The sequence below is a fragment of the Mercenaria mercenaria genome, chromosome 4, assembly GCF_021730395.1.
Source record: "Mercenaria mercenaria strain notata chromosome 4, MADL_Memer_1, whole genome shotgun sequence".
NCBI lineage: Eukaryota > Metazoa > Mollusca > Bivalvia > Venerida > Veneridae > Mercenaria > Mercenaria mercenaria.
This window is the reverse complement of record NC_069364.1, coordinates 94,010,791-94,038,763: the sequence shown is the minus strand read 5'-3', so window position 1 is coordinate 94,038,763 and position 27,973 is coordinate 94,010,791. Positions and strand designations below refer to the sequence as shown.

Genomic DNA, 27,973 nt, shown 5'->3' with positions numbered 1-27,973 from the left:
CAAGAAAAGGTAGATCAAGGACTTGTCATATGATCTTGTTTTCATGCACTTTTATTTGTTTATGATGCGCTACGTAGTCAAGCCTGTTACCAACTGAACCATAGACACGGCAATTATTTAAAGCAGTGTCCAAGACACCACTGCATGCATTTTCAAAGAAGGAAAACGAACGGTTATTTTCGATACATTGTATTGTAAGTTTACCTTTATTTTTGTGTTTTTGAATTGAATTTATATTTTATGATGTAGAACTTTTACTATCTTGTCGCGAGTTATGGGAAAATTTTAAGATCTTTACTTTGAACTTTAATAATAATCATGTTACAACAGTTGTATTGTATTAGGCTAAACATGATACGTATGTGACGCAAGGTATGAACCAGAGATATTTGTTATATATAGAATTTTCTATTTTGTCAGTGAAATTATTTGCATGACTGTTTTCATGATATATGCATTGTCTACAATAGCTGAAAAGTCTGGATATGTATCAATAGCTGCAATTTCTCTTTTATACACTACATAAAATAGTCACTATCTGAATGTATTAAAGTAATCTGAAATGATTTTGCATATCTTGACAATATATAAATCGGTATGATCATAGCTTCATGTGTAGGACTTACCTCCAAAATATTATTTCGGCGTGATATTTGCAGAGAGTCAATGACATACAACGGGTAAAACTTTAGCACATATATTGAACAAGTTTTTGTGGAAATGTTATTTTTTCAAATTTAAAAATACCGGGGAAAAGTGGTTAAAGATTTGCTAATGTATTAATGCTCTATCTTTTGAAGCATATAAGCAGGAAGGTCTAATATATAAGTAGTATTAGAATTGTTTGTGCGAAGTCAATCTGACCCCCCTGACCCCTTGACCCTATTCTCTAAGTGGACTTTAATCTTACCCTAAACTTAAAATACTAACTTGGTACCTTTGATACCCTGAAAATCTTTTAAATCTTTAGTTAAACCGAATGAAAACCTTTGGTTTAACCAAAAAAAGATTTAGTCTTTAACCCCCCTGACCTATAACCCCTTGGTCCGAACCGACCAATGCCGGACAATTTAAAATCCACAGGTTTTAAACAGACTAAAAGTTTTAAATTTAAATTTTTAAATACATAGGGATATAGATGAGTTTACAGAATAAAATATATGTTTGAAAGAAAGAAAAATTTACTGATAATAAAAATCCTCATTATGTTATAATAAAAAACGGGAAAAAAAATGATAAAGGCTACTTGTTCATCTTGTGGAAAAATGAAAATTAAAGTTTGTTAAAAGTAACAGGGGGTAATTTAATATTCAAAAAGCAATGTTACCTTTTTATTACCTAAAAAAGGTTTAACACTTCCAGGATATAATTATTGTGGGCCGGGAAATCCCCTAGATAATGGCCCCCCTGTCAATGAACTGGATGCGGGATGTATGGGCCATGATTTTTGCTATGACAGTGGTGTAAAAAAGGTACATGTGATAAGCAAATGCTTTCCAATTTAAATAAAACTAAATCAAAAACATTTGGAGAAAAGATTGCAAAACATTTGTTTAAAACCAGCTATCAAAACGAAATACACACTTGGGTTGGGACAAAAACAAAATCAAAAAACGGGAAAAGGGGGGTAGAGTATACCCCCGGAATCACATGGAGCGATGAATTAGCAGAAGAATAACACAAACCAATTAAAAGAAAATTTAGAAACGAAGAGTGATTGTTAATGATATTGATGATACTTGGTCAGCTGATTTAGTTGACATGCAAGCTTTTTCAAATATAATAAAGGAGTAAAGTACTTGTTAACCGTTTTTTGATATATTTAGTAAATATGCTTGGGTTATTCCATTAAAGAATAAAACTGGAGAATCTGTTACTGAAGCATTTGAAAAAATAATATTAGAAGGACGATTCCCAGTAAATTTATGGGTAGATGAAGGAAAAGAATTTTATAAAAAAAATTTGAATCATTTTTGAATAAAAATAAGATTAATATGTCCCAACTTTTAAATAAAGGGAAAAGGCTGTAGTATAGAAAGATTTAAAAGAAGTTAAAAAGAATAATTGGGGAAAATATTTTACAGCAAATAATACTTATACTTATTTAGATAATTTGCGGGATATGGTTGATAAATATAACAAACAAAACATTCTAGTATAAAAATGACACCAACCGAAGCTAGTAAAAACTTAAATAAAGGTACTGTTTACTTTAATTTATATGGTGGATTTAAAGATCCCAAAAGAGCAAGCAAATTTAAATTGGTGATCGAGTTCGCTTAAGCAAACTAAAAGACATTTTGAAAAAGGATATACACCAAACTGGACAGAGGAAATATTTATAATTTATGGAATTAATAATACAAATCCCAGAACATACACTATTAAAGATTTAAATAATGAAATAATTCAAGGTTCTTTTATGAACAAGAACTTTTACCTACTACACAAGAAGTTTTTAGAATAGAAAAGTTATTAGACGAACAATAAGAAAAAACAAGCTTTAGTAAAAGGAAAGGTTATAGTAAGAATTTAATAGTTGGGTTCCGTTTAGCGATCTTGAACAAATTTAATTTAGAAAATAAAAGTTTAATTATATAAATGAGTAATAAAAAATCTTATTTCTAATAATAATGGAATAGAAACAATAGATAATTAATTATTCACTTAACTAAACTAGCTGCTGCTTACAGAAAAGTTATAAATTTTTGGGAGAGTAAGTCCGGATATATATTACAGCAGGTGTCTTTGGTTTGCTCAGCTGCATTAGTACTTGTTCCAGCTTTCCTATATTTGTAGCAGTTGCTGGCGCTGTTCCATCAGTAATTACCATATTTACTAACAGACAAAAATTTTGACGACAAAAAATTTTATTTTAAAATCACATCATCATAAAATAAAACACTTATAACAAAAGCACGGATTGGAAAAGTAAATAAAGAAGAAGAGAAACAAGTTATTCAGGATATTTTACAATACTATTAGAAATGCAGAAAGAAAAAAAATATTCAATGCCTTTTGAAACGTATATGAAGGAATTTAAACTTAACGGATATAAAAGTAAAAAGAAAAAAGCTGTATTAAATTTTACGTGTGTTTTTAAAGATTTTTTTCTATAAGTATATTATATATAGATGGTTAATAGAAAGGTAGATAGAATGATTATGTCAAAATTATCTAGCACTTTAGGAGAAATAATGAAATCCAGACAAAAATTCATATAAGAAAGTTCTTAAAAGAAGAAATGTAATTAAATCAAAACTTGATCAAATAGTTAGCGATGAATATAAAAATCATGTTATTGATAAATTAAAAAATGTTATAGATCCAATCTTCGAAAAAGAACTTTATTTGAAGGGGACTGTGGTTGTCTATTAACTGAAGAAGAAAATGATGAAAGATTTTTAGTGATTGTCCCAGACCAATAATTATCGAAACAATCCTAAAAAAGTTATTGTAACCGACTGTGATACTAATGAAGAAAAACATATAAAAGCACTTACAAAGCATCTAAAGAATTGGTATTAATGCTGGGTTAATAAAAATGTGTTGTGAAGGGACAAACCGAGTAAAATGTGGAATATCAAAAGTTAATGGAAAAAGATATAAATTTAAATATTTTATTTCTTCTTAAAGATAATTTAAAACTTTATTTATTTTATTATTATTTTAATTATTTTTTTTAATTATTTTTTAATCCTTTTTTGCTTGAAGATTTTTTTTCTAAATATAAATATATAGATGGAAATTGAGAGATCCACAAAACAATATTATAAAAAATTTTGAAATTAAAATTACATATAGACAAGATCCCAAAGAAATCAATTATTTTTAACTAAAAACGACTCTTATGAAATACTTAAATCTGAACTTAAACTTTAAAAGGTATAAAAATAAACGTTGTTTTAAAAATAACTTTTGCAAAAATGGATAAAACTGATACAATATATAAATCGCTTATTTTCAATCAAAGGCTTTAGAAATTATTAACACAAACGAAATAAAAAAAACTTTACATCAAGCTTTTGATGAAATAATAAATAAAATTTGGGTAATTGGATTTCTGAAGGAAGTGGCTGGAGAATAGAGTCAGTTGATGCTCATTATAAAAACAGATAAAGTATAGTCCTTTGGCTGCTTCAAGTTATTTAGAATTACCAAAACCATTACAAATTCAATGAAAGGTTTAAAATAAATATAAAGAATGATGTAATCAATGTTTTAGATGGTGTCATTTAGCTTATAAATTTCCTGTAACAAAACATTCTGAAAGAGTTTCAAATTATAAAAAACCATATAAAACGATCTTGATTATACGGGAAATTTTAAATTTCCTGTTACATTAAATCAAATACCTAAAATTGAAGTTTTAAATAAAATATCATTTAATATATTTGGTTATGAAGAAAAATAGTATTTATCCATTGTACATATCAAAATACAATACGAAGAACACGTGACATGTTGCTAATTACTAAGATAAAATAAATGATAAAATAAATGATAAAATAACTGATGATGACTGTAAACCCTCAAGAACTGAAAGTCCAACATTATGTTTGGATAAAAGACTTTAATAATTAATGAATAACAAAACAAAAAATACAAAAAAAAAAACACTTTTGTAAAAGTTGCTTACAACATTTTACTCAAGAAAGAATATTAAATAAACACATACCAAAATTTTTTTGCTATTAATGGTATCCAAGTGTAAAAATGCCAAAAGAGGGAAGTAAAGTAAAATTTTAAAAAATTATCAAAAAGGTTTTAGCAGTACCTTTTGTAATTTATGCTGATTTTGAATCAATAACTAAAAAAGTTTTAACTGCTTTCCCATCAACTGAATCTTCATTTACTGAACCATTATCAAAATCATATAGATTGTGGTTACGGCTATAAAGTTGTTTGTTTTTAAAGACGATAAATATACTAAACCAACCCAGATTTATAGAGGACCTAATGCAGTTTATAAGTTTATTGAAAAAATGCTTGAGGAAGAGGAATATTGTAAAGAAATATTTAAAGAACATTTCAACAAAGAACTAAGATGTCAAAAAATGATTCAACCGAATTTAAAAAACAAAAGTTTTGTCATATCTGTGAAAAAGAATATAAGGAAATGAAAATCCTGTCCGTGACCATTGTCATATAACAGGAAATTTAGAGGAAGTGCTCACTCAGAATTAATATTAATTTTAAACTAACACATAAAATTCCTGTTATTTTTCATAATTTAAGAGGTTTATTGAGGGTCATTTTATTATGCAACAAATAGGGAAAATTTAAAAAAGAAATTAATGTTATTCCTAACAATATGGAAAGATATATGGCATTATTTTCTGACTGGTCTTTATTGATTCATTCCAGTTATGTCTCAATCATTGGATAACTAGTAAAAAATATTCCAGAATTTAAATACTTATCTCAAAGAATTTGATTGTGAAAACATTAATTTATTAAAAACAAAAGGTGTTTATCCATATGATTACATGGATTCATTAAAAAATTCAAAGAAACAGAATTACCTTCTAAAGAAGATTTTTATTCAATTTTAAATGAAACACACATATCTGATAATGAATACGAACATGCTAAAAATATCTGGAAAAATTTAAAATTAAAACACTGGGAAATATCATAAATCTATATTTAAAAAACTGACGTATTACTTTTTGCTGATGTATTTGAAAATTTTAGAAAAAATGTTTAGAGTACTACAAATTAGATCCTTGTCATTATTTTAGTAAATCCTGGTTTTGCTTGGGATGCAATGTTTAAAAAAGACTGGAAATTTAAATAGATTAATAACTGATATTGATAGTATCTTTTTATTGAAAAGGCTGAGAGGAGGAAATAAGTTTTATTTCAAACAGATACAGTAAAGCAAACAATAAATATATGAAAGATTATAATTCAAAAGAAGAAAGCAAAATACATTAAAGTACCTTGACGCAATAATCTTTACGGTTGGGCTATGTGTCAACCTTTACCCTCTGGAAACTTTAAATTTATATCCGAAAAACAATTCAAGAATTAATTGCAAAAGGTAAAACTAACTTTATAGTTGAATGTGATCTTTAATATCCAAAAGAATTACATAAAACCCACAATGATTTATCCTTTAGCTCCCGAAAAAATTATTATACCAGATCAATGGCTTTCTGATTATAGTAAAAATTTAAAACAGAAATTTGAAATAGGAAAAGTAATGTAAAAAAATTAGTTCCAACTTTAATGAAAAAACAAAATTATGTAGTCATTTTAAAAATCTTGAACTTATACACAATTAGGGTTAAAAGTAACAAAAATACACAAAAATATTAACTTTTGACGAAAGTCCTTGGCTAAAAAAAATATATTGATTTTAATACTCAAAAAAGATCTAAAGCAAAAAATTCATTTGAAAAGGACTTTTTTAAGTTAAATGAACAATTCTGTATTCGGTAAGACGATGGAGAATTTACGCAAGAGGGTTAATATTAAATTAACTCATGATGAAAATATTTTATTAAAATACATAGCCAAACCTTCATTTGTTGTTCAACAATGTTTAATCTAACCTGTTTGGTATTCATAGAATAAAAGAAGTTTGTTATTAAACAGACCCTTTTTTATGTTGGAAGTGCATTCTAGATTTATCAAATATTTAATGTAAAGATTTTCATTATAAATTTCATTAAGGAAAAGTACGAGGGTTTAAATTTTAAATTACATTCACTGACACTGATTCATTATGTTATGAAATAAAAACCAAAGATGCATATGAGGATTTTTTATAAGGACAAAGTTTATTTGATAATAGTGATTATAACCCAAATCCCAAAAATTTTTTTGATAATAATAAAAAAGTAATTGGAAAATTTAAAGATGAAGCTGCCGGCATTCCCATTGTTGAATTTGTCGGATTAAGAAGTAAAATGTATTCTTATTTATTAGAAAATGAAGTTAATGTTAAAAAATGTAAAGGAATTAAAAAACTTGTTGTTAAGAAAACAATAGTTTCATAAAAATTACAAGATACTTTGTTTAGTTCAACCCAAAGTAATCACACTTTTAAAATTATTCGTTCTATAAACACAATCTTTCCAGTTATGTTATAAATAATTTTAAAACATCTTTATCATGTTATGATGATAAAAGATATATTCTTGATAATGGTATTGCTACATTAGCTTATTCTTAAATAATTAAAAGTTTTATTAAAGTTTTTTTAAAATTTTTATTAAATTATAGAACATAAAATTGGTTAATTGAATATTCATAACATTTAAAGAATTAATATAAATAACATCATTTATTTTAAATTCATTTGCATAATTAATAGAAATAGATTCATTTTTTCTGTTATTTTTTACATTTTAAGTTTGAAGAATTACATTTTCTTTATTTTTTATTTGTAATTTAGCTTCTCCTTTATCTAATTTAATTGCATCAAAAAAGAATAAATTTAAAAATGCAATTAAAATTATTCTTACATTATTACCATTTTGAACTAAACCAGGACTAGCATTTACAGTTTTCCATTGAAATAATCCACTGTCAGTATCTTGGGTATAACATGTTAAACAATGGAGGTTTTTTATTAATTGTCTTTCTATTTTTTTTTACTTTTTTCATTTATATTATTGCATATTCCCATTATATTAATTATTCCAGTTAAATAAAAACAGTTTTAATAAGTTAAATAAATGTCCCTTTTTAGTTTAAAATAAAATTTTTAAAAAGTTTGTTCTTTTGTTTTACATTATTAAATTTTTTGTATTTTAAAACAATTAAATCATACAACGGTACTTTATCTTGTAACATTTTAATGAAAAATAAACAATAATATCCGCAAAGCATACTTTTTTTTGTCTTGATATTGAACATTGTTGTATTTTACATTTGGTATATACTTAATTACTTCTTTTGGTGGAGGAAGTCCAAATGGGTTTAAAGTACAAAGTAATTTAAGTAAAAAACCCAATGTGTTCCAGGACCAATAGAATCGTCCCCAAAATTTATAATTCCACACTCGTCCTTTTTTTTAATTTTAATAAATTATTTCTACTAAATACACCCCTAAAGTTTTTAATTTTAATTGTTTTACCCATTGTTCTATTTCAAAGTTAGAAATAGGTTTGTTTATAAATTTTATTTTTTTTTACTATAGGAATTGGGCTGTAAGGTCTCCGTTGAGAATCAATCTGTAGTCCTTTCCCACTTAACAAAGATGTATCAAAGGTATTCCTAGATAGCAGCCAACATCCTAAAAACCCCACCGTCTTGTTTTTGTTTTTGTGTAATTTAATCACTCCAGATCCTACTAGTTGCTTTCTCTTGATTTGGTGTAAGATATGGTGATATCATATTTCTCTTATCATTAGCTACTGAAATCATACCATTTCCAAGTATTTTACTAACACCAGTACTGGCCAGTCCAGAAAGGGATCCAATGCCTAGAGGGGCTAATATTTTTGGAGCTATTTTTGCTGCCATTGGAAGAATTGTTTTCCTAACAAACCAGCTAAGCTCCTAAAAATCCACCATTTGACCTTGACTGGACATTTGGCTTTTTAAAATGTAATTTCAATCCCTTCTTATTGCAACAGCTTTTTTAATTTGATTATTTGTGTTTTGTTAAAAGTAAAGGGAAGTTCCATGTAATTGTTCATGTTTAATCTAAAAGTATGTGGAATTTTGTTGTTGTAGGCTCGGGCTAAAATTTTTCTTTTGTCCATCTGTAAGGTTAATTTTTATTCAATATAATTTGATGTCATTTATATAAAATTTATTTATATTATTTTAAATTTATATTAGTTTATTTAAACAATGACAAGTTCATTTAAAAAATGACAAGTTCATTTAAACAATGACAAGTTCATTTCCAATAGTATTTTTTTTCAACTGTTTCCTCATACAAAACAATTGCATAAACACGGACATGTGCTGCCGGCCGAGCATTTAATTTAGCTGTTAATGTTATCTGCTTAGGATCTTCTGTTATTGTTTTTTTTATATCTAAGTTAAAATGAACAAACCGAACAATTCTTGAAAATTTGATCGATTTAAGAGACTTCCAGAGTCTTATTTTTTTGTTTTTTAATAATAAATTTAAATTTCAAACATCATATATTCTTTATATACTTGTGTATTCTATTTTTTGGATAAAAAACACCATTACCAACTTCAAGACGACAAGAGCTCAAAATACAAGTATTATCAGCTGCTGCATCAACTTTAAATGTATCTAATAAAAGTGGATTCTGTCTTGTGCATACTTTTTTCAGGTCGTTGTAAATAAACAAATACATGTTGTGGTTTTTATTACACCCGCTGTTATTCTAAAAGTTATGTCCGTCTTGTCGTGTATCAGTTGATTGCGTCATCATTTCCCCAAGGTATGACCATCTTGCTTTTGTAAATCTTTCAGTAGCAATTAGATCAAACCCAAATTCATTAAAAACCAAACGTGGAACCCATAGAATTAATTTTGTTTACAATAACTCTACCAGGGTCAGCAGCATTAGCTCTAAAAATTAATTCATCACATCTGTCAGCTGTAGTGTTATTTGAATTTGACTTGGAGGTAAAATATTAGTTTTTAACCCTGAAAAAATGAATAATTATTTAATGGAATTTAGCATTTGCCTCATTACCACCTTCGGTTAATGTTTTTCTTGAGGCAAACCCCGAATTATATCCAGCTTGGTCTTTTCTGCTTTCAGCAACAGCAGTAGTATCTAAATAAATAAAACTCATTTGTTCCAGTTTATTTGCATAATCCTCAGATAGTTCAACCAAACTCTTTACATTTATTACTTTTTATAAATTATTACAATCATAAACAAATTTTTCCATTTTGTTTAACCACTAACTGATCAATTAATGAAGCTGCATTATTAATTAAAGCAATTTGATTATCATCTCCACCAGCACCATAATCATTACCATCAGCAAGCTTATTTATTTTAAAACTTACTTCAAATAACCTTTTAAAACCCAAACAAAATATGAACTTCTATCATAATTGTAAAGTGATATCCGTTTTTTTTTGCTTAACATTATTTCCCAGGACAGATATTAATGCTGTATCTAATTGAATAGGAGTTAATTCATATCTTTCACAATATTGTTTTGTTCTAAACATGTATATATTATATATTATTTTATTTTTTATTTTATTTTTTATTAAAGTTAAAACTTTAGTTTTTATAAATTAATCTGTTAATACGTTTTTGTTGAGCTGAAGTCCCAGATCCTGACAATATTCTATTTATTCTCATATGAATATTCTCCTCTTTATCATTATTTTTATTATTATTTTTACTATTATTTTTATTATTATTTTTACTGTTATTCTTTTCTTGTAATTCCTTAGCAATTAAATTACCAACTGCTGGAGCAGGTTTCTTTTTAAGTTTTTCAACAATTTTATCAGCAGCTAAATTTCCAACTTCTGTGCCAACCTTTTTTGTTCCACTTTCAAGTGCTGCTTTTCCTGCTGTTTCCAAAGCTTTTTTTCCAGCTGTGCCAATTGAAGATGCAACTCCGCTTGAAAACAATTTCGTTAAAGTATCAAAGATACCTGTTCCGTGTATGATTTCTTTTCCCGTGTGAGCATCAACATAAATAAATATTCCTTTATTTTTGTCATAAACTTTTTTGTACATTATATAAAACTAAAATTTATAATTTCATAATTAAAGTTTTAAAACTTTAGTTTTAATTAATTTCTTTTAAAATTAGTGTAAAACTTGTTTCAACCTCATTAAAATTATTATTCTACCGAATACATCTGTAATATATATTCTAATTGAATTTATATATATTTATTAATTTCAGAATATCCAACTCTTTGTGGTTCTTTTGTAAATGGATAAGCTCTTGTTAAATCTGCAGTACTTAAAGCATAGATAATATCACTGAAATTACCATCAACAAGTGAATTATCAATAAGATCACAATGAATGTAAATTGTATCCACAGAGTTAGTTATATTTGGTGTTGTAGTTCCCCATTCAGTATTTCTCAATGCTTTTTTCTCAAACCCAAGCAATGTATGAAAATTTGACATTCTTAAATCCAACATAAAATTATCTGTAATTGAAATCAAAATCTTAAAACTACTTAAATCAAATTCCAAACTTATTGGAGCAATTTCTGATTTATTAAATTCAAAATCATCATTACTTATTAATGTTTCCCTAATATAATTATTAATATCTGTGTAACTGTAAGAACCATTTGTAAATATAATATCTTTCCATTCTTTACCATTATTGTAACGAATTCTTTTATTGTCATATTCATCACTAATATTATGCCAAGAGTAGGTCATAGTGTTAATACTATCCAAACCAACAACATAAGTTTTATTTTTATCTAAAATTAAAGAACGACTAAATCTGATTGTAAAATCACTCGGTTTATTTTTATTATCTTTAACTGTTTCAGAACTTAATACTATTTTTTGTTCCATTTATATAATTATCAAACATATCTTTTTAATTAAAATCTAAATTCAAGAAAAATAATTTTTATATAACATTTCATGTTGTTCTGGTAAGAGTGAATTCATTTTTAATAGTTCATCAATTATTCTAATACCTTCATTTTTTAGTTCTTCATTATTATTTCCAGCATCAATTGAACCACAAATTAACTCCAAGTCATTAACCAATTCTTCTGGATTACACGGACAAACGTCATAACCTTGTCCCCTAATTTCTTTCTTAAATTTCATAGATCTTTTATTGATAGGTAATCCTGATTTTTCTGTTAATTCTTTAAATATTTTTCTTGAATGAATTGAATGCGTTTTCTTATTGTTATATCTTTTATTAATCAAATCAATTAAATCATCATCTACTTTAGTGTTAATTACTTCTTTTCCAGTTATTCTATCCTTAGCAATTAATTTGTTTTGACCATAAAGTTTATTTAAGTTAATAATTAAATTACCATATTGTCCATTTGGTGAAACTTTATATGGGTTATGATATCTTATTCCTTTTCCCATATATTTTCCTTGTTTTAGAATATCATTGATTACGTCTCTATATTTTTTATAATTATCCGACTTAGCTATAATTGCTTCCTGTTGCTTTAAATCAAGATCTGTGGGATTTTTCATTCTGGTTATTGCACCAGATTCATTACCCAATTTTTTTATTTTCTTTGTTACCTTTTCTATGATATCCTCTACTTCTTTCCTAGTCATTTTTTCATCAGGATTTTTAGATTCAGTGTGAAAAAATTCAAACACTTCTTGCGGTGTCCAATATTGTTTTGCATCTAAAAGATCTAAATCAATTTCTTTATTTAATACCTCCGGATCAAATTCTTTTGGTCTTGCTCCCAATTCTTCTTCTGATTCTTCAGTTGTATCATCAGTGTCTTTAAACACATCATCTTCATCATCCAAACCCATATGATCTTTCGGCGGTATTAATCGCATTGGTTTTTGGAATGGCTGTGGTAATGGTTGTAATGGTTGTAATGGTTGTGGTAGTCCCGGAGGTGGTTGTTCTTCCATTATCTCTGCCGATTTTTGTTCTTGCATTTTATCAACAAAACTTTTTGGAAGTAACGCTAATTGCTCCTTAATTCCAGGTAATGCTTTTAACTGACTTGATAATTGTTCTTTTTGACTTTCTATTTTTTCAGTAATTGGCTTATAAATTTCAGTGTACATATCCCGATTTGTAGCTTTTCTTATTTTTTCTCTCATTATTTCTTCTCTAAGATTTCTCATCTTTTGCCCAACTAATTTTTTTCTTATTATCATTTCATTAAGTTTTGATTGCATTTATATAATAATGTAAGATAATGTAAGATAATGTAAGATATTGTAAAATAATGTAAAATAATGTAATATAAAGTTTTAAAACTTTAGTTTTTAATTATATAAATGGAAATTCCAAATTATGATACAAAAAGTGATAAATCCAATAACTTTAAACAATTTTATCCTTTTATGCCAGATTCATGTTTTAGAATGTTAATATGTGGATCGTCAGGATCTGGAAAAACAAATACATTAATGCATATACTTCGAAAACCTCTTATATATTATGATAAATTATACTTGTATGCTAAAAACCTAGAACAATCTAAATATCAAGATTTAATTAACCACTTAAGTCAAATTGCAAAAAAAATTAAAGTAGATCCAAATGAAATACTTGAATATTCAGCTGATCCCAACCAAATTGAACCTTGTGAAAATCTTGAATCAGAAAAACAAAAAGTAGTAATATTTGATGATTTTGTATGTGAAGATAAAAAAGTTCAAAATGAAATAACAAAATACTTTATTCAAGGACGTCACAAAAACTGTTGTGTTATTTATTTAAGTCAGTCTTACTATAAAACACCAAAAGATATTCGAATTAACTGTTCACATTATATTTTATTTGAAAGTCCAGGTAAACGAGAAAATGATATGATTTGTAATGAACAAAATATAGATCGTGATACTTTTGCTAATGCAACAAATCAAAAATATGATTTCTTATATATTGACAAACCAAGGAAGTTTTTAAGAAAAAACTTTACTGGTAATATATAGATGGGAGTTTTTAATGATACAAAACAAATAAGTGAAACTGAAAGTGTAAGTAAAGTTAAATTTGATATTGATTTAAGTGATTATGCTACTAAAAAGCAATTCAAAAAGCTTAAAAAGGAAACGGAATCGTATCTTCATAGAAATAAGGAACTTGATAACACAATGAATAGAGCATTAGATATGGGAGGTAATGAAATAATCAACCTAGGAAATCCAGATAAACCCAACGATGCAGTTTCAAGACGGTTTGTGTATAAAAAAATTCAAAGTGTAATAGATGACTATAAACTTGAAGATGTCAAAAGTATAAAACAAACACTAGAAGTAGAAGTAAAGAATATTGAAGAATTAACAAAAGATTTTAAAAAGAATTCATTATTAATTAATCAATTACAAGGTAAAATTGAAGAAGAAATGAAAGCTATGACTAATTCTATTAAAGAACTTGAAGAGAAATCTGATTTGACAGATGACAACATAAAAGAAGTATTTCGAGTCAATTTAAACATTTTATACACTCAAGTTCAAGAATTAAAAGATAGTATGATTAAACATGAAGAGCTAAAAGATAAGATTATTGAAGCTGAGAAAAAGTTACAAAATATGTATCAGTTAGAAATCAAAACAGAAATAAATAAACTAAATACTGAAATGGCAAAAGGGAATCAAGATTTACTCGATACATTTTCAAATAAATTTGCAGAATATAAATCTGAATTGGAAAAGGCAGCTTCACAAAGAGGTGATGATCATGATACAGCATTAGATAACCTTAAAAAAGAAATTAATTCTAAAATAGATGACTTTAAAAAACAAATTCGAAATTGGATTAGTATTGTTGACAACCGTCATAATTTAAAATATGCAGAATTAAGTAATATTACAAAAAAATTACAAGAAGATATTAATGAATTTAATGATAAAGTTGAAGAACATAAAAATGATCTGGACTCTGTAGTTGAAATATCAGCTAAACAAGGAGAGTTAATTACTGCTAATATTGAAGCAATTAAGATAATTAATGATCAAATTAAAAAAATAATAAATGATTTGGACTCTGTAGTTAAAATATCAGATAAACAAGGAGAATCAATCACTGCTAATACCCAAGTAATTACTGCTAATACTAAAGCAATAACCGCTAATGTTGAAGAAATTACCACTAATGCTGAAGAAATTACAAAAGTAAAAAATGTTTTCTTAAAACAAGAAACACAATTAGCTAGAACAAAAAATACTGTTGATAGTTTATCTGCTTCTGAAGTTGCTACAACAAAACGAGTTGATGATTTAGCTGAAATAATTCTTAAACTTAAAAAGAAAGACAGGAAAATAGAAAAAAGGGTAGAGGAAGTGAGACATGAAGCGTTTCTCTTTGAATACTATTATAATCATACTTTTGATTACATACAAATGAAAAAGTATTTCGACCGTCGTGGTGCCTGGATACATTCAACATATAAAAATATGGCCGATCTGAACTATTTAAATATATTTGAAATAAGACCTGGAATTATCTTAGATTATAAAGATTTTATAAGCATAAACCAACAATATAAAATAGATGTACTAGATATGCTTTTGAGTGGTGTGTTTATAGTCAGAAAAACCGGAACTTATATAATAGATATTAAGATTTTATTAAAGGGTGCAAGCTCCCCGGGTGAACCGTATAAACCCACTAAAAGCCCAATATCACATTTTATATTTAGGTGGCGAAATAATAGGCCTCAGGATGATGTTTTACTTTTTGGTATATTTGATAATGTAAATATAACAGCTGAGGCAGCTGAGGACTTTGATACTGATAAGTTAATATCTATGTATAAGAAAAAAATTAAAATTTATCTAAAACAAGGAACAATGTTTGATATTCACCCGTATGACGATTCAGCATTTACAGAATTAACATTTATGCTTTTGATGGGCAGTTACATCAAATTCTACATATCAGATGAACCTGTATCCTATGATAGAAACAGCCTTTTGGATTAAAGGTTTAATTAAAAGTTTTAATTACTATGTGTACCCTAATAATATACTTACTAATTGAAAATAAGATCAAATATGTTGTATAAACAACTCCTCGATATATGTTTATCTTAAAAGGAATGTAATAAATCGTCTGTTTAACTTATAATATTGATTGTAAACACACCGTGTGTCACCAAATTACAAAGCTATAATCTATACGTTTAATGTTTTTAAAAATTTTTATGAATTACAGCGTAATTCTCAATAAACTGTTTCAACAAAAACTGACACATATGTCGTCTGCAAAACGTTCTATACTAAGGTCATTAAGTGCAGACGGATTACAGCGTAATTCTCAATAAACTGTTTCAACAAAAACTATTTATCAACACCGGTGTCATTTTCAAGTTTATCAATATCAACAACTTTAAACAAATATTGGTTTAATGCACCGGTGCCGCTTTATTGATTATTGCAAATAACAGCTGATAAAAGGAATGCGACAATAAATCGTCTGTTTAACTGCGGTATAATAGTTAGTATATAAATAAGAAATTCGGAAGTAATATTACAGGAGGTACATTTTATAGTTAATTATTTTTAATACTTTTAGATTTTGTTCTCATTTTTGTTAATTGGTAAGGTTTTGTCAAGTTAAAGCAACCTGAAAACCTGTTTTTTTCTTATTTTTTAAATTGGTTGGCATTGGTCAGTTTTTAAAAGTGGTCAAAAGGTCAGGGGGTCAGTCCGGACCAAAGACTAAATCTTTTTTTGGTTAAACCAAAGGTTTTCATTCGGTTTAACTAAAGATTTAAAAGATTTTCAGGGTATCAAAGGTACCAAGTTAGTATTTTAAGTTTAGGGTAAGATTAAAGTCCACTTAGAGAATAGGGTCAAGGGGTCAGGGGGGTCAGATTGACTTCGCACAAACAATTCTAATACTACTTATATATAGCTGTTCCAGATATAAGAAATAGTATTTCAGGATTTTTTCTCAGCCATATATCGCGACCTTTAATAGTTAATTTAATAAAATAAATATGATAATAGGAGACCTTTATCGGATCTAATCCTTTTTCGACATGTAGGGTAACAATATTGTAAATTGTTGTATGCACATATGTTTGAAATAAAATATGTTTAAACTAAATATGATAAAATATTATGTATAGTAAGTTCGTATATTTAATCAGAGATATCCCCGTATAAGTGTTCAACTCTATGACATTCTTACAGTTTTGATAAAAGATATTAGCGATTCCGCTAATTCGGATAATTGAACAATAGGAACAATACGTAACTGACCACTAGACACTTTGTCAAATTAGAAAATGTAGGTAATAATATTTCATTTCTATTACAAATTATAGTTTGTTATTGGAAATCCTTTAAATGTAACGTTTCTTTGACATGAAGTTTCTTTGGGGAATATTTGCTTGTTTTCGGCTATTTATTTATTTGTTTCGCTCGAGTCCACTTAATTGAGGGAATTAGCAAAATTCCAGATTCTGTTTCTTCTTTTATTCAGTTTTCAACAACAATATATGGATGTTCACATAACAACAATAATTTCTATAAACACAACTAAATTAATTAAAACTTTGTAGTTATCTAGTCGGATATCGCGACTTGAAACACAGAAGTATATGTCCTTCTTATTTCGTAGGTAAAATTCTTCTGTTCCTGTTATCATTGATTTTTTCATGATATTCATGACAACAATAAAATTAACCAATGATATTGCAGGAAACCTACATGTCCCCTAGCAACAAATCTCGCATACCGCGATACCAAGTGAGATTTCATGTGACTTCACGTGACCAGGGACCTATGTCTTTGCGTGTCCAGAGATTATTATCTTACTAAACAGTATTAAGATTATGTTATAAAATGCAATAACACTTATTAACAGACATATAAATGCAATTAGTTTGACACTGCAAGATTTTATCAATCTTTAGTAAGAATTAAAACATTTTTATAATGACGCCCACCGTGGGACCGTGACGGCATTACACTGGTTAGTCTCCGACGCCTGTAATTGCTTATATATAAAGTAGCCGTTGGAATTCGAGGAATAATTACAAAATGGTGGGGAAATATGTCACGGTATAGGACTTGAATATTAAAACGGGGAGAAACTGTGTGGAAGGCCGGGTAGCTCAGTCGGTAGAGCATCGGAACGGTATTCTGATGCCCCGGGTTCGAGTCCCGGTCTGGCTGCACATTTTTCTCACCCTGTGACAACTGGCGCCCACCGTGGGACCGTGACGGCATTACACTGGTTAGTCTCCGCCCCTGTAATTGCTTTTATATATAAAGTACCCGCTGGGATTCGAGGACGACTTTCAAAATGGTGAGGAAATATGTCACGGTATAGGACTTAAATATTAAAACGGGGAGAAAGTGTGTAGGCGGTCGGGTAGTTCAGTCGGTAGAGCATCGGAACGGTATTCTGAGGCCCCGGGTTCGAGTCCCGGTCTGGTTGCACATTTTTCTCACCCTTGTCGATCACAGCCCTGCTATTTTGCAACTGAGTCTTGAGTGTTATTTATTTTTCCAAACCAAGTCTAAAATAAGTACACTAGCACTACACTTTTGTTTGATCATTTGAACACGCACAATATTTGATGACTATGTTGAGATGACTTGCACTGTTGGTCTATAAACTAAGCGACATGTGTATTTTGCAACACAAGTGCATAACTAGCGCATTTAGAACCATTCGCAAGTGTGGTACTTTATGATTTAACAAAACTAAGAAATATGAAGGTCACATGTTATAGTTCGTCGAGTTAGTCGGTTCCTTTTAATGAAAATCGTTGATCGCATGGTTAGTCAGTTCATTTTGATGAAAATTGTCATGTCAAGTGTGCAACAAACTGTTCTATCCTGTGATTATAGTGAGTAACATAGACTACAGAATATAGAATTAATATTCCACGTTTATCTCACAGATCAGTTCACTGCAAGCATACACATGGCTACGGAGGGCAAGGACGTGATCTTAGGAGGTTGGGGTGAAGAAACGGAAGCCACTCCTGAAGTACAAGAAATATGTGATAAGGTAGAACTGTTAAGACAAAGCTTTCTTGTACAGAAGTGCAAGATAATTACTACTTTTTTTTTAAAATACAGACTTGGACATTGTCAGGATACGAGTTATATGACCCAGGGAAGTGCCTACGCCTTTAGTATCTTGAACAATGAAATGTGTCCAATCGCTAAGGTGACTATGTCTTAGACTAGCTGACAAATGATGTAGAATGTCCTTTGCTAAAACGTATAGTTGGTGAGACCAAATATCTCGTATATAAAATTTTCCTCTGGCTACCTTGCCTAAATGATTCGTATACCAATGATTCGTAAATGATTTCTATTAGGAGCTAATAATTTCAGGGATCATGCAAATCACTTAATGTTTCAAACTAATAAACTTCAATTAATGATAATCAGCTCAAACTCCTATAGGCTGGAGATACTATACTTGGCTGGTCTTTATGTTGAAGTTTCCGTCATACATTTTCTTTGATTCTGCAGCATATGAGTCCTATTGTATAGATGCTCAGCCTATGTCTTTTTAATTGAAGCTGCAACTCAATATGTTTGCCCTGACTCCTGGATGCTCAGCGCCTATATGCTATCACATATAGCATTCAACTACCATATAGATTTAACCCCGATGCCTTGGCTGTAGTTCGCTAATAACACTGAATACCAAACACTATGTCTCTGCCTCAGCTATATTTGCTATCTCTATAGTATTCGACTACCGTTAAGGTACAACTTCTATGCGCTGACCCTATAGCTCGAAACCTTGTTGAAGTTCTGCAACTCTTCTTTAGTCTATGAACTTCAAACGTCTTCTTTTTAATAATTTATCCGCCCTGACAGTGTAGTTGCAATAACTTCCTCATCAAGGTACTGGGATAAATTATTAGTTGAATCCTCGATCGCTGGATACAGAATGATTTCTCTGTCATCCATCTACCTATTTATACCTTATCAGAAGTGAGCTTTGATTGGTGCTATTTATAGAACTTGTTTCTGATTGGTCCAAATTAGCACATAGTATTTTACAACGGGTACTTGCTTTAACAAATAGTTGGTTCCCTTTAACTATTGTATATAATATAATGTGTGATGCTGGGATCCAGCTAACCCAAATTGTCCATAAATGACCACAATCCTATTATTAACAGCAATTCAACAATAATTATAGCAATGAAAGAATGAAAAGGGAGTCAAGCACTATCTGTGCTTATGTGTTACGTTATCAATATATCAAATGACAGACATTTCTTTCATGCATTGGTAATTTTAAGATGATTTCGTGTATGTAACTAAAGGTATACTCTTTCATTAACTGCCATGTACCATAATCAGAATATGTTTAGATTTATTTTGTTTCTTGGTTTTCAAGTTGTTGACAGGCACGTAAAAAGTAAAATCGTAACACTATATTCATAAAAGAAAATTCACCAGTTTTAAACAACTTCTTTGAAAGCAACAAAGTATGTATCATATTAAGATTAATGTAAAATTGAATAACACTTATCACTTCTTTTTACATACCTTAATTTACGATATTGAATAATAAAAGACGCTGTTAAGATATGTGTGGCAATGTAAAATCACAATTTTTGACATATCGAAGGTAAAAGAACAAGTACAGACGACGACTGGTGGCACTTTTACAATGTACAAAGCTCTCAAGTACAGAAGTCAGATTGTTGCGGGAACGAATTATTGTGTAAAGGTAAGACTACAACTGTTAAAATGTATAAAGGGCAAACACTAACGAATAGAGGTCACATACACCAGGGAATTGCAAATGCATGCAATGACCGAAAGTTAGATTTTTGTGCCATTACTAGTTTTTTACTTGTGCTATAGAAAGTAGATAACATTCATTTATTATTCAAGTGAACTGTAATCCATTATGGTTATATTTAAAATTTAGAAATAAAAAATACAGATTAACTGAAAAAAGGAGATATTGCTGTTAAATTCTGCATCGTTTGTTTTCGAATTTGACTGTATTTACTAATTTCTCTACTTGTCAGATCCAGATCACCTCTGCTGGGGATTGCGATCATGTGACAATCTTTCAAGCTCTTCCATGCAACGGAGGGTATGTCTACATAGTTAATTGCATTAAACATCTGTTTTAACTGAATTACAGTTTGCTCTACTTTGCTATCCGATCAGAGGGCCAGGCTTTTCAAAATATTTGAAAAATATATCACATAAAATACGTTTTGTTTATTTTATGGCATAAAATGTGTCACTTATTTTCTCTTGATAATGCGGGAACGTGACGTCATCGGTCGTATCACATAGGGGCGGAATTTATGCAAATAAGCAGGTTACGGAAAAAACATGCAAAATGAGATGATCAAGTGCAGACAGTATAAAGTAAACACACAAAAACAGAAATGAACTTTATTTAGCATCGTTAAACATCCAGTGGAAACTGAAAAGAACTGTTGAGCTAGTATAACAAGGTTAGTTTGAATGCATGTCTGCAACTCCATAAATTCGTTAAAAGTAGTTAACTAGACAGTAGAGTAGGTAGCCCCAATTCAATGTCAACCTACCATAAGAAGTTTTATTAAAAATAGAAATGTAGTCACGTGACAAATGAAAATTCTATTTCACGCCGTTTTAATTTGACACTTTTGTCATAAAGTTTTTGCAAACTTAAGGTTTTCTTAAATTTCCATCACAAACATTTTACCAGTGTGAGTCACTATCATGACCTTCTGAACACAGGCTGGTACTTTTACTGTTAAAACAGATTCACTTTCATTTCGCAAGTCTGTGTTATACAGAGGTTTGGTGCTTTCCGGGTTCAACACAGTAGTAGTAGTATCAAGTTTTTGCAAGTCACGTTTTATCTTTTTACTTGACAAGTTTTTCAAGTCTGGTTTAGAATCATACCTTTGTATACCTGGAGCCAAAACAGATTCCAGATCGCGAGAAACATCTGAGTTAAGAGAAAACTGTTCACGTTGGTACCACTGGACGACAGAGGATGCATGTTTCGAGCAACTCATTACCTTTTTTTCTGCGTACCGTTGGTTGTACAGAGTGGTACAAAGTGCAACTCCCGGAATGGTTTCTGATATTCCGATTTCCGATCAGAAAAGAAATTTTTCATCATAATTTTCATGTCTTTCTGTTCTACGTGACTTGCGCCAAACTTTAAATCATTTAATGGTTTTCTATAAAACACACCAGTTCTAGGTATCAGGTTTAAGTAAGTCTCATACAACCTATACATTGTAAATACTATAATCGACACAAGCTTCTTGGTCGTAGTGTACTATTGTTTTCATTAGGTCACGAGGTGTTTTTGACGGTTTAAGTCCACCTTGGGCATTGTTTCCTTATTCTTGGCAGCAACTTTACATTGCGACGGTTGTTTACACTATCATAACCAAGAAGAAACTGTTCAGCGAGAAGTCCTGTCTGTTCTTCCCCTCCACGTAGTCCAAATACTTTGCCGTTGTAAAAAACGGCATTGCTCAGTCCTTTTGAATTGGACATTGAAAAAAACTCCTATTTCCCAGAGTTTCTTTTCGTGGTCAGCTGTCACGGCATCAGCACATTTTATTTCTAGTCTAATTCCTTGGTTGGTGAGCTCTCTCGTGTGTTCGAAATTCAGCGAATGTGGGATCGTCGTTTTAAACAAATTTACATGTATCGATTTCTCTGAACGTAAATAACGTTGAATTCCTGCTACAATATTCTGCAAAGTTGCTGGCGAGTAGGTTTCATCGTTCTTCCGCTTAATTTCACAAATAAAGCGTTGAAGCCAAAAGTCCATTTCCGAGTTAAGACTGAAAGTTCCCGATATCCAAAGGAATTGGAAAGCCCGGCTCCGACGCAGTTTCTGGTTGCAGGTTGCCATTCTCGGCCCATTGTCTCCACACATTTATCGCCCATATGTTACTTCGAGTCATGTTGGCAGGAACAGCGTTCTTTTGCTTCTTCTTGATATCAACTGTAGACAGCGGCTTCTGAAATCTACCTGCAAACAGACAAGAATACTAATTTACTTCAAACTGCCACAAATATGGCACGTCAAACAGTTTGTGGTAAATTCAGTGTCGGCAGAAAAGGAAAATTAGCTTGTCAATTTTGAACTATTCAGTGTTTGTTATTGTAAAGAGCCAGAGCGATTTGACTTGTTAACGAACTTGAGCGGGACATAAACATATAAACATTGTGTCAAAGTCTAGTTAAAATCCAATATGGGCTCCTTGACTTAGAGTGCGGTGAACACATTTTTTTCTATTTTGGATAATTCAAGGGTCATAATTCAAGAAGGTCCAAGTCAATTTCGCTGGTTATCGAACTTGGGAGAGATATTGAGCCAATAAACATCGTGTCCAAATGGCATAATGATCCAATTAAAAAATGAAAATACAGATTTTAAGAAATAATGAAACATAGCAATTACAAATTAGAGCAAATGGAAATACTGCTGATCTCTTTGTTTTCAGCTTGATATTCTTTATTGGCATTGTAGAGTTGTTGCGTATCGACAGTTAAAAGCTGTGAAACTGTAACATCACCCTGACCGAACCAAATTTCCTCGAAGAAGAAGTTCTTATAAAAGTGATCAGCGTTCATGAATTCTAACTGATAATCCAGCTGTTTTTTTTTTTTTTTTGTTTTCTGTCGAAACTGTTTTTTTTCTGCCATATCTTAATTATTTGCAAGAGAAATAGGCCTATATGTGTGCAATACGATGCACAAATTGACACTGTATCCACTAAGGCTATTGTTATTTGACTGACGTTTTAAGAAGACTTTTTCCTCTCTAGACCTGTCAATCAAAATGTACATGGCGTACGTGACTTTTTGCACAGGCAAACTGTAAATCTCAAATTTTATAGAACTTATTGCTGCGCTCCGACCAATAACTAATACTTAAAAATACTTTTCATTCAAACACAGGACAAAAACGTGTAAGCTGCACAATCTGTAGGTTGCTGGTTCGAACAACTCACCCGCAACGCCAGTGATCGGGAGTAAGTGCTATACGGTTCACTAATTCTTTATAATTAATTAACAAATAATCAAGGTTTTCCTTTCGAATGCTTTATTGTCTATTTATCACATGCGCAGGAGTAGAAATTATGCTGGGCTTCATTTATGATAATTTGACGTCATAATTGACGTCATAATGCTCTCTTACCGGTCCGCGCGCCAGCCATTATTTATCATACAATATACAGGCCTTGAACTTCCTCTTTGTTTAACTAGCAATCAAATCGAGCCATGTTAGAATTTAAAATAAATTAGATTAGAACACAAGTAAGTTTAGTCCATTGCGTTTAAGGAAATCATTTAAGAGTCAGACCAAAACCTCGGTTTAGCGGCTTTTAATAAGACTAGCTGTATAAAACTTGGAACCGTTAAAGCGAGCACTGAACTAGGTCTGTGTAACAAATGACTGCGGCATTTTCCTTTGAAGTTTTGTGTTTACTAAATTCTGGTATCGCTACGGTTAGCCGTGCTCTAAATTCCGTTGCATACATGTATCGCTCACAGTTTTAAAGGCACGTGTGTATTTTACTAAAACACATTATAGGATTTCCTTATACGTACGTATACTCCAAAAGATCTATGTATGCATAATCCAAGCAAATAAATATCATTTTAAGAACATTTATTTAGATCTACTCAGAACATTTTCAAATAAGTACCTATTAAAAAAAAATCAACTAGAGTTCAGAAATATACTTTTCCACAAAAATTAGAAATGGATACCAGTCTTTACATAAAGTAAAAATAATAAGATACAAACAAAGTTGATTGTAAAACAAACATACAGTTCTTAAAGCTCACCTGCTTCCCACTTGAAAACTACAGTTGTTAAAAAGTTTTTCCTGTCCCAACTGCTGCTACTGCCTTAAACTTGACAGATCAGATGAAACTTTAACATCTGCTATTATCGCAAGACTGCGATATTTTCCTTTTAAGTTTTGTGTTTACTAAATTCTGGTATCGCCACGGTTAGTCGTGCTCTAAATTCCGCTGCACACAGGTATCTTGATTTAAAACTTTATTTTTTAAATAACATAACAGTATAACTGCAAAAATGATTATGATATTCTATTTAGTTTAAAAATTCAAAATTACGTTTCTGGCAAAGCTTTACAATATGCTCCAGGTGTTAATTCCATTGATACATGAAGCCGTCTGCTTATCAGGTTTGTTGATATTAGCCACGTGGGAATTGTTTACATTCTCTATTTCTCCAGGGTTCATGACCTCGTTAGCACCTCCCGGCAAATTCAGAGTTTTGGCAGTTAGTTTAAATTTTTTTTTTGAAACTCTACTTCACAATTTTTTTGTTTTAAAGAGTAATTACACCAATTGATAAAGAATGTTTCAATGTGTATTTATGCAATTTTTCATGACTTTTTATTCAGTAGTTTATTTAAAATGTTGAAGAAAGGCTCTCTGATGTGAAGCATGCATAATTTGTTGGCTTTTATATGTCATTTGGGGGTTATGAAATGTTTCTAAGGGAGGCTCAAGAGGGGAAATATTTTTAGCTCACCTGAGCACGAAGTGCTCAAGGTGAGCTTTTGTGAATGCCCTGTGTCCGTCGTCCGTCGTCGTCCGTCCGTCGTCGGTGTCGGCCTCGTCAACAATTTGACTGTTAACATTCTAGATGTCACAATTTTGGCCCAATCTTAATGAAACTAGGTCAGAATATTACACTCAAAAATAATCTTGGACGAGTTTGTTATTGGATCATCTGGGGTCAAAAACTAGGTCACCAGGTCAAATCTAAGGAAAAGCTTGTTAACACTCTAGAGGCCACTTTTATGAATGTATCTTCATGAAACTTGGTCAGAATGTTAAGCCTGATGATCTTTAGGTCAAATATGAATCTGGGTCATGTGGGGTCAAAAACTAGATCACCAGGTCAAATCAAAGGAACAGCTTGTTAACACTCTAGACGCCACATTTGTGACTGCATCTTCATGAAACTCAGTCAGAATGTTAATCTTGATAATTTTTAGGTCAAGTTCTAATCAGGGTCATGAGGGGTCAAAAACTAGGTCACCAGGTCAAATCAAAGGAAAAGTTAGTTAACACAACATAGGCCACATTTATGACCATATCTATATGAAACTTGATCAGAATGTTAATCTTGATGATCTTTAGGTCAAGTTTAAATCTAGGTCAAGTGGAATCAGAAACAAGGTCACCAGATCAAATCAAAGCTTAAGCTTGTTAACATCCTAGAGGCCACATTTATGATCGTAACTTAATGAAACTTAGTCAGACTGTTAATCTTATAGATTTTTAGGTTATGTTTTAATCTTGGTTAGGTAGGGTAAAAAACTAGGTCACAAGGTCAAATCAAAGGTAAAGCTTGTTAACACTTTAGAGACCTAATTTTAAGTTTGAAACTCATGGGAATTGATCAGAATGTTAGTCTTGATGACCTCTAGGTCAGGTTCGAATCTTGGTCATGTGGAATCAAAAACTAGGTCACCAGGTCAAATCAAAGGTAAAGCTTTTTAACAATCTAGTAGTCAAATTTATGACTGTATCTTCATGAAACTTGGTCAGAATGTTAATCTTGGTGATCTTTAGACCAAATTGGAATCTGGGTCATGTGGGGTCAAAAACTAGGTCACCAGGTCAAATCAAAGGAAAAGCTAGTGAACACTCTAGAGACCACATTTATGACCATATCTTAATGAAACTTGGTCAGAATGTTAATCTTGATGATCTTTAGGTCAAGTTCGAATCTGGGTCAGGTTGGATCAAAAACTAGGTCACTAGGTCAAATTAAATGAAAAACTAATTAACACTCTTATCTGGAGGCCACATTTATGACCATATCTTAATAAAACTTGGTCAGAATGTTAATCTTGATGATCTTTTGGTCAATAGGTCAGGTGAGCGATACAGGGCCTTCATGGCCCTCTTGTTAAATATTTTAAATCTAAGATATTTAAAAAATGTGTTCAGTTTACTGTTTTTAATCATGCAATAAATCAGTTAGACAATACACACGCGTGTGTTACCGGCGAGTATCATCATGCTTGGGAGAATCTCAGGGAACGTAATCTGGAGCTCCCAAATTACGTTCCCTGAGATTCCCCCGCGCATGATCACAGACACTTGGGGGTCAGAGCCTGTCCCCCTCCCAATCCGCCCCTGCCAACCTTCAACCAATATATTTTCGCTTTTTAAATCAAACTGAGCACAGGTCTCGATCATACAACAACTTCTGTTACCATTTCAATATGTTTAAAAAATCTTCCATATGCTATCAATGCTCAGTTTTTTTGAGCATTGATAGAGTATGGGAATTTTTCAAACATGTTGAAATGGTAACAGAAGTCGTTTGATGATCAAAACATGTGCTCAGTTTGTTTTAAAAAACAAAACTGTATTGACTGAAGGTTGTCAGGGGCGGCAAGGGAGGGGGAGGGGTGCTGACCCCCAAGTGTCTGTGCGCATGATGATACCAGCCGGTAACACACTTGTATGTATTATCTAACTTATACAGATTCTTTATGTACTTTACCCAGTGTAAAGGAGCGAGTTCCGTCTTGTGCTAACTAAAATAAAGGAGGTTTTAGCGGAAAGAATGTAAAGTTTAAATAAGTAAAATGTGTCACATACTGTAAACAAAGACTGTTTTATTGATTATTATTTATCTCTGTTTAAGAGTAAAATAGTATTCTATTGTCACTGTACTTGATAAATTACGAAAATGGTGGGTAAAAACTGTGAAATTGAATGTATTTGCAGGGATCTGACGGTTACGGATGTACAAGAAAAGAAAACGATTTCGGATCCAATACAGCCTTGGTAGAAGAGAGAAGGCATCGCGTAAACATGCAGCTTATAGAATACAGAAACAATTCTCACAATATTTTAACTGAACTATATAAACTAAATGTTTGAAATTTTCATTGGTTTCAGGTACACAATTATACAATTTATTTAAATGCAAGGAATATGATTTAAAAATTGAATTGACATTCTTTCGTAATTTACAGTGGAAAATGTGATAAAAATACTTTAGCCATTTTCATTAAAAGCATAATTATCGCTGAAAAATTGGTAGATATGTTCATGTATAAATTATTCAATATGCAAATTTTAGTCTTCAATTTTGGTGCTCCGATTTGAATGTTATATAATGCACCTTCTGTATCAACAATTTGATTATCTAAACAATAGCCAGTGCCTGGTTTACATTTCCTTTTCAGTCTCAGAGTTCTCCTTTATTACACATTAAAATTTTGTCTTTTGTTGTATTGATACTTTATGCAAATTATATCAGTCTAATAAAGCTGTTATGTGAGAAAGGTTTTGATTTTAAAGACCTAATAAATTAACATTGTGATCATGATCTACACTGGTCACAAAGCTAGAATCAATCGTGCTCAGCAT

At 30.4% G+C, this 27,973-nt stretch overlaps 1 protein-coding gene across 1 annotated transcript; it reads left to right on the top strand.

The window, feature by feature from the left end:
* Window positions 1-42: 42 nt before the first annotated feature.
* On the top strand, window positions 43-27,888 carry LOC123552464 (cystatin-A-like). The gene is made up of 5 exons (XM_045342136.2): window positions 43-194; window positions 18,484-18,593; window positions 20,184-20,285; window positions 20,593-20,660; window positions 27,326-27,888. The coding sequence occupies exons 2-5, from the start codon at window positions 18,507-18,509 to the stop codon at window positions 27,387-27,389; spliced, it is 321 nt and encodes a 106-aa protein (XP_045198071.2). The 5' UTR covers window positions 43-194; window positions 18,484-18,506; the 3' UTR covers window positions 27,390-27,888.
* Window positions 27,889-27,973: the final 85 nt, after the last annotated feature.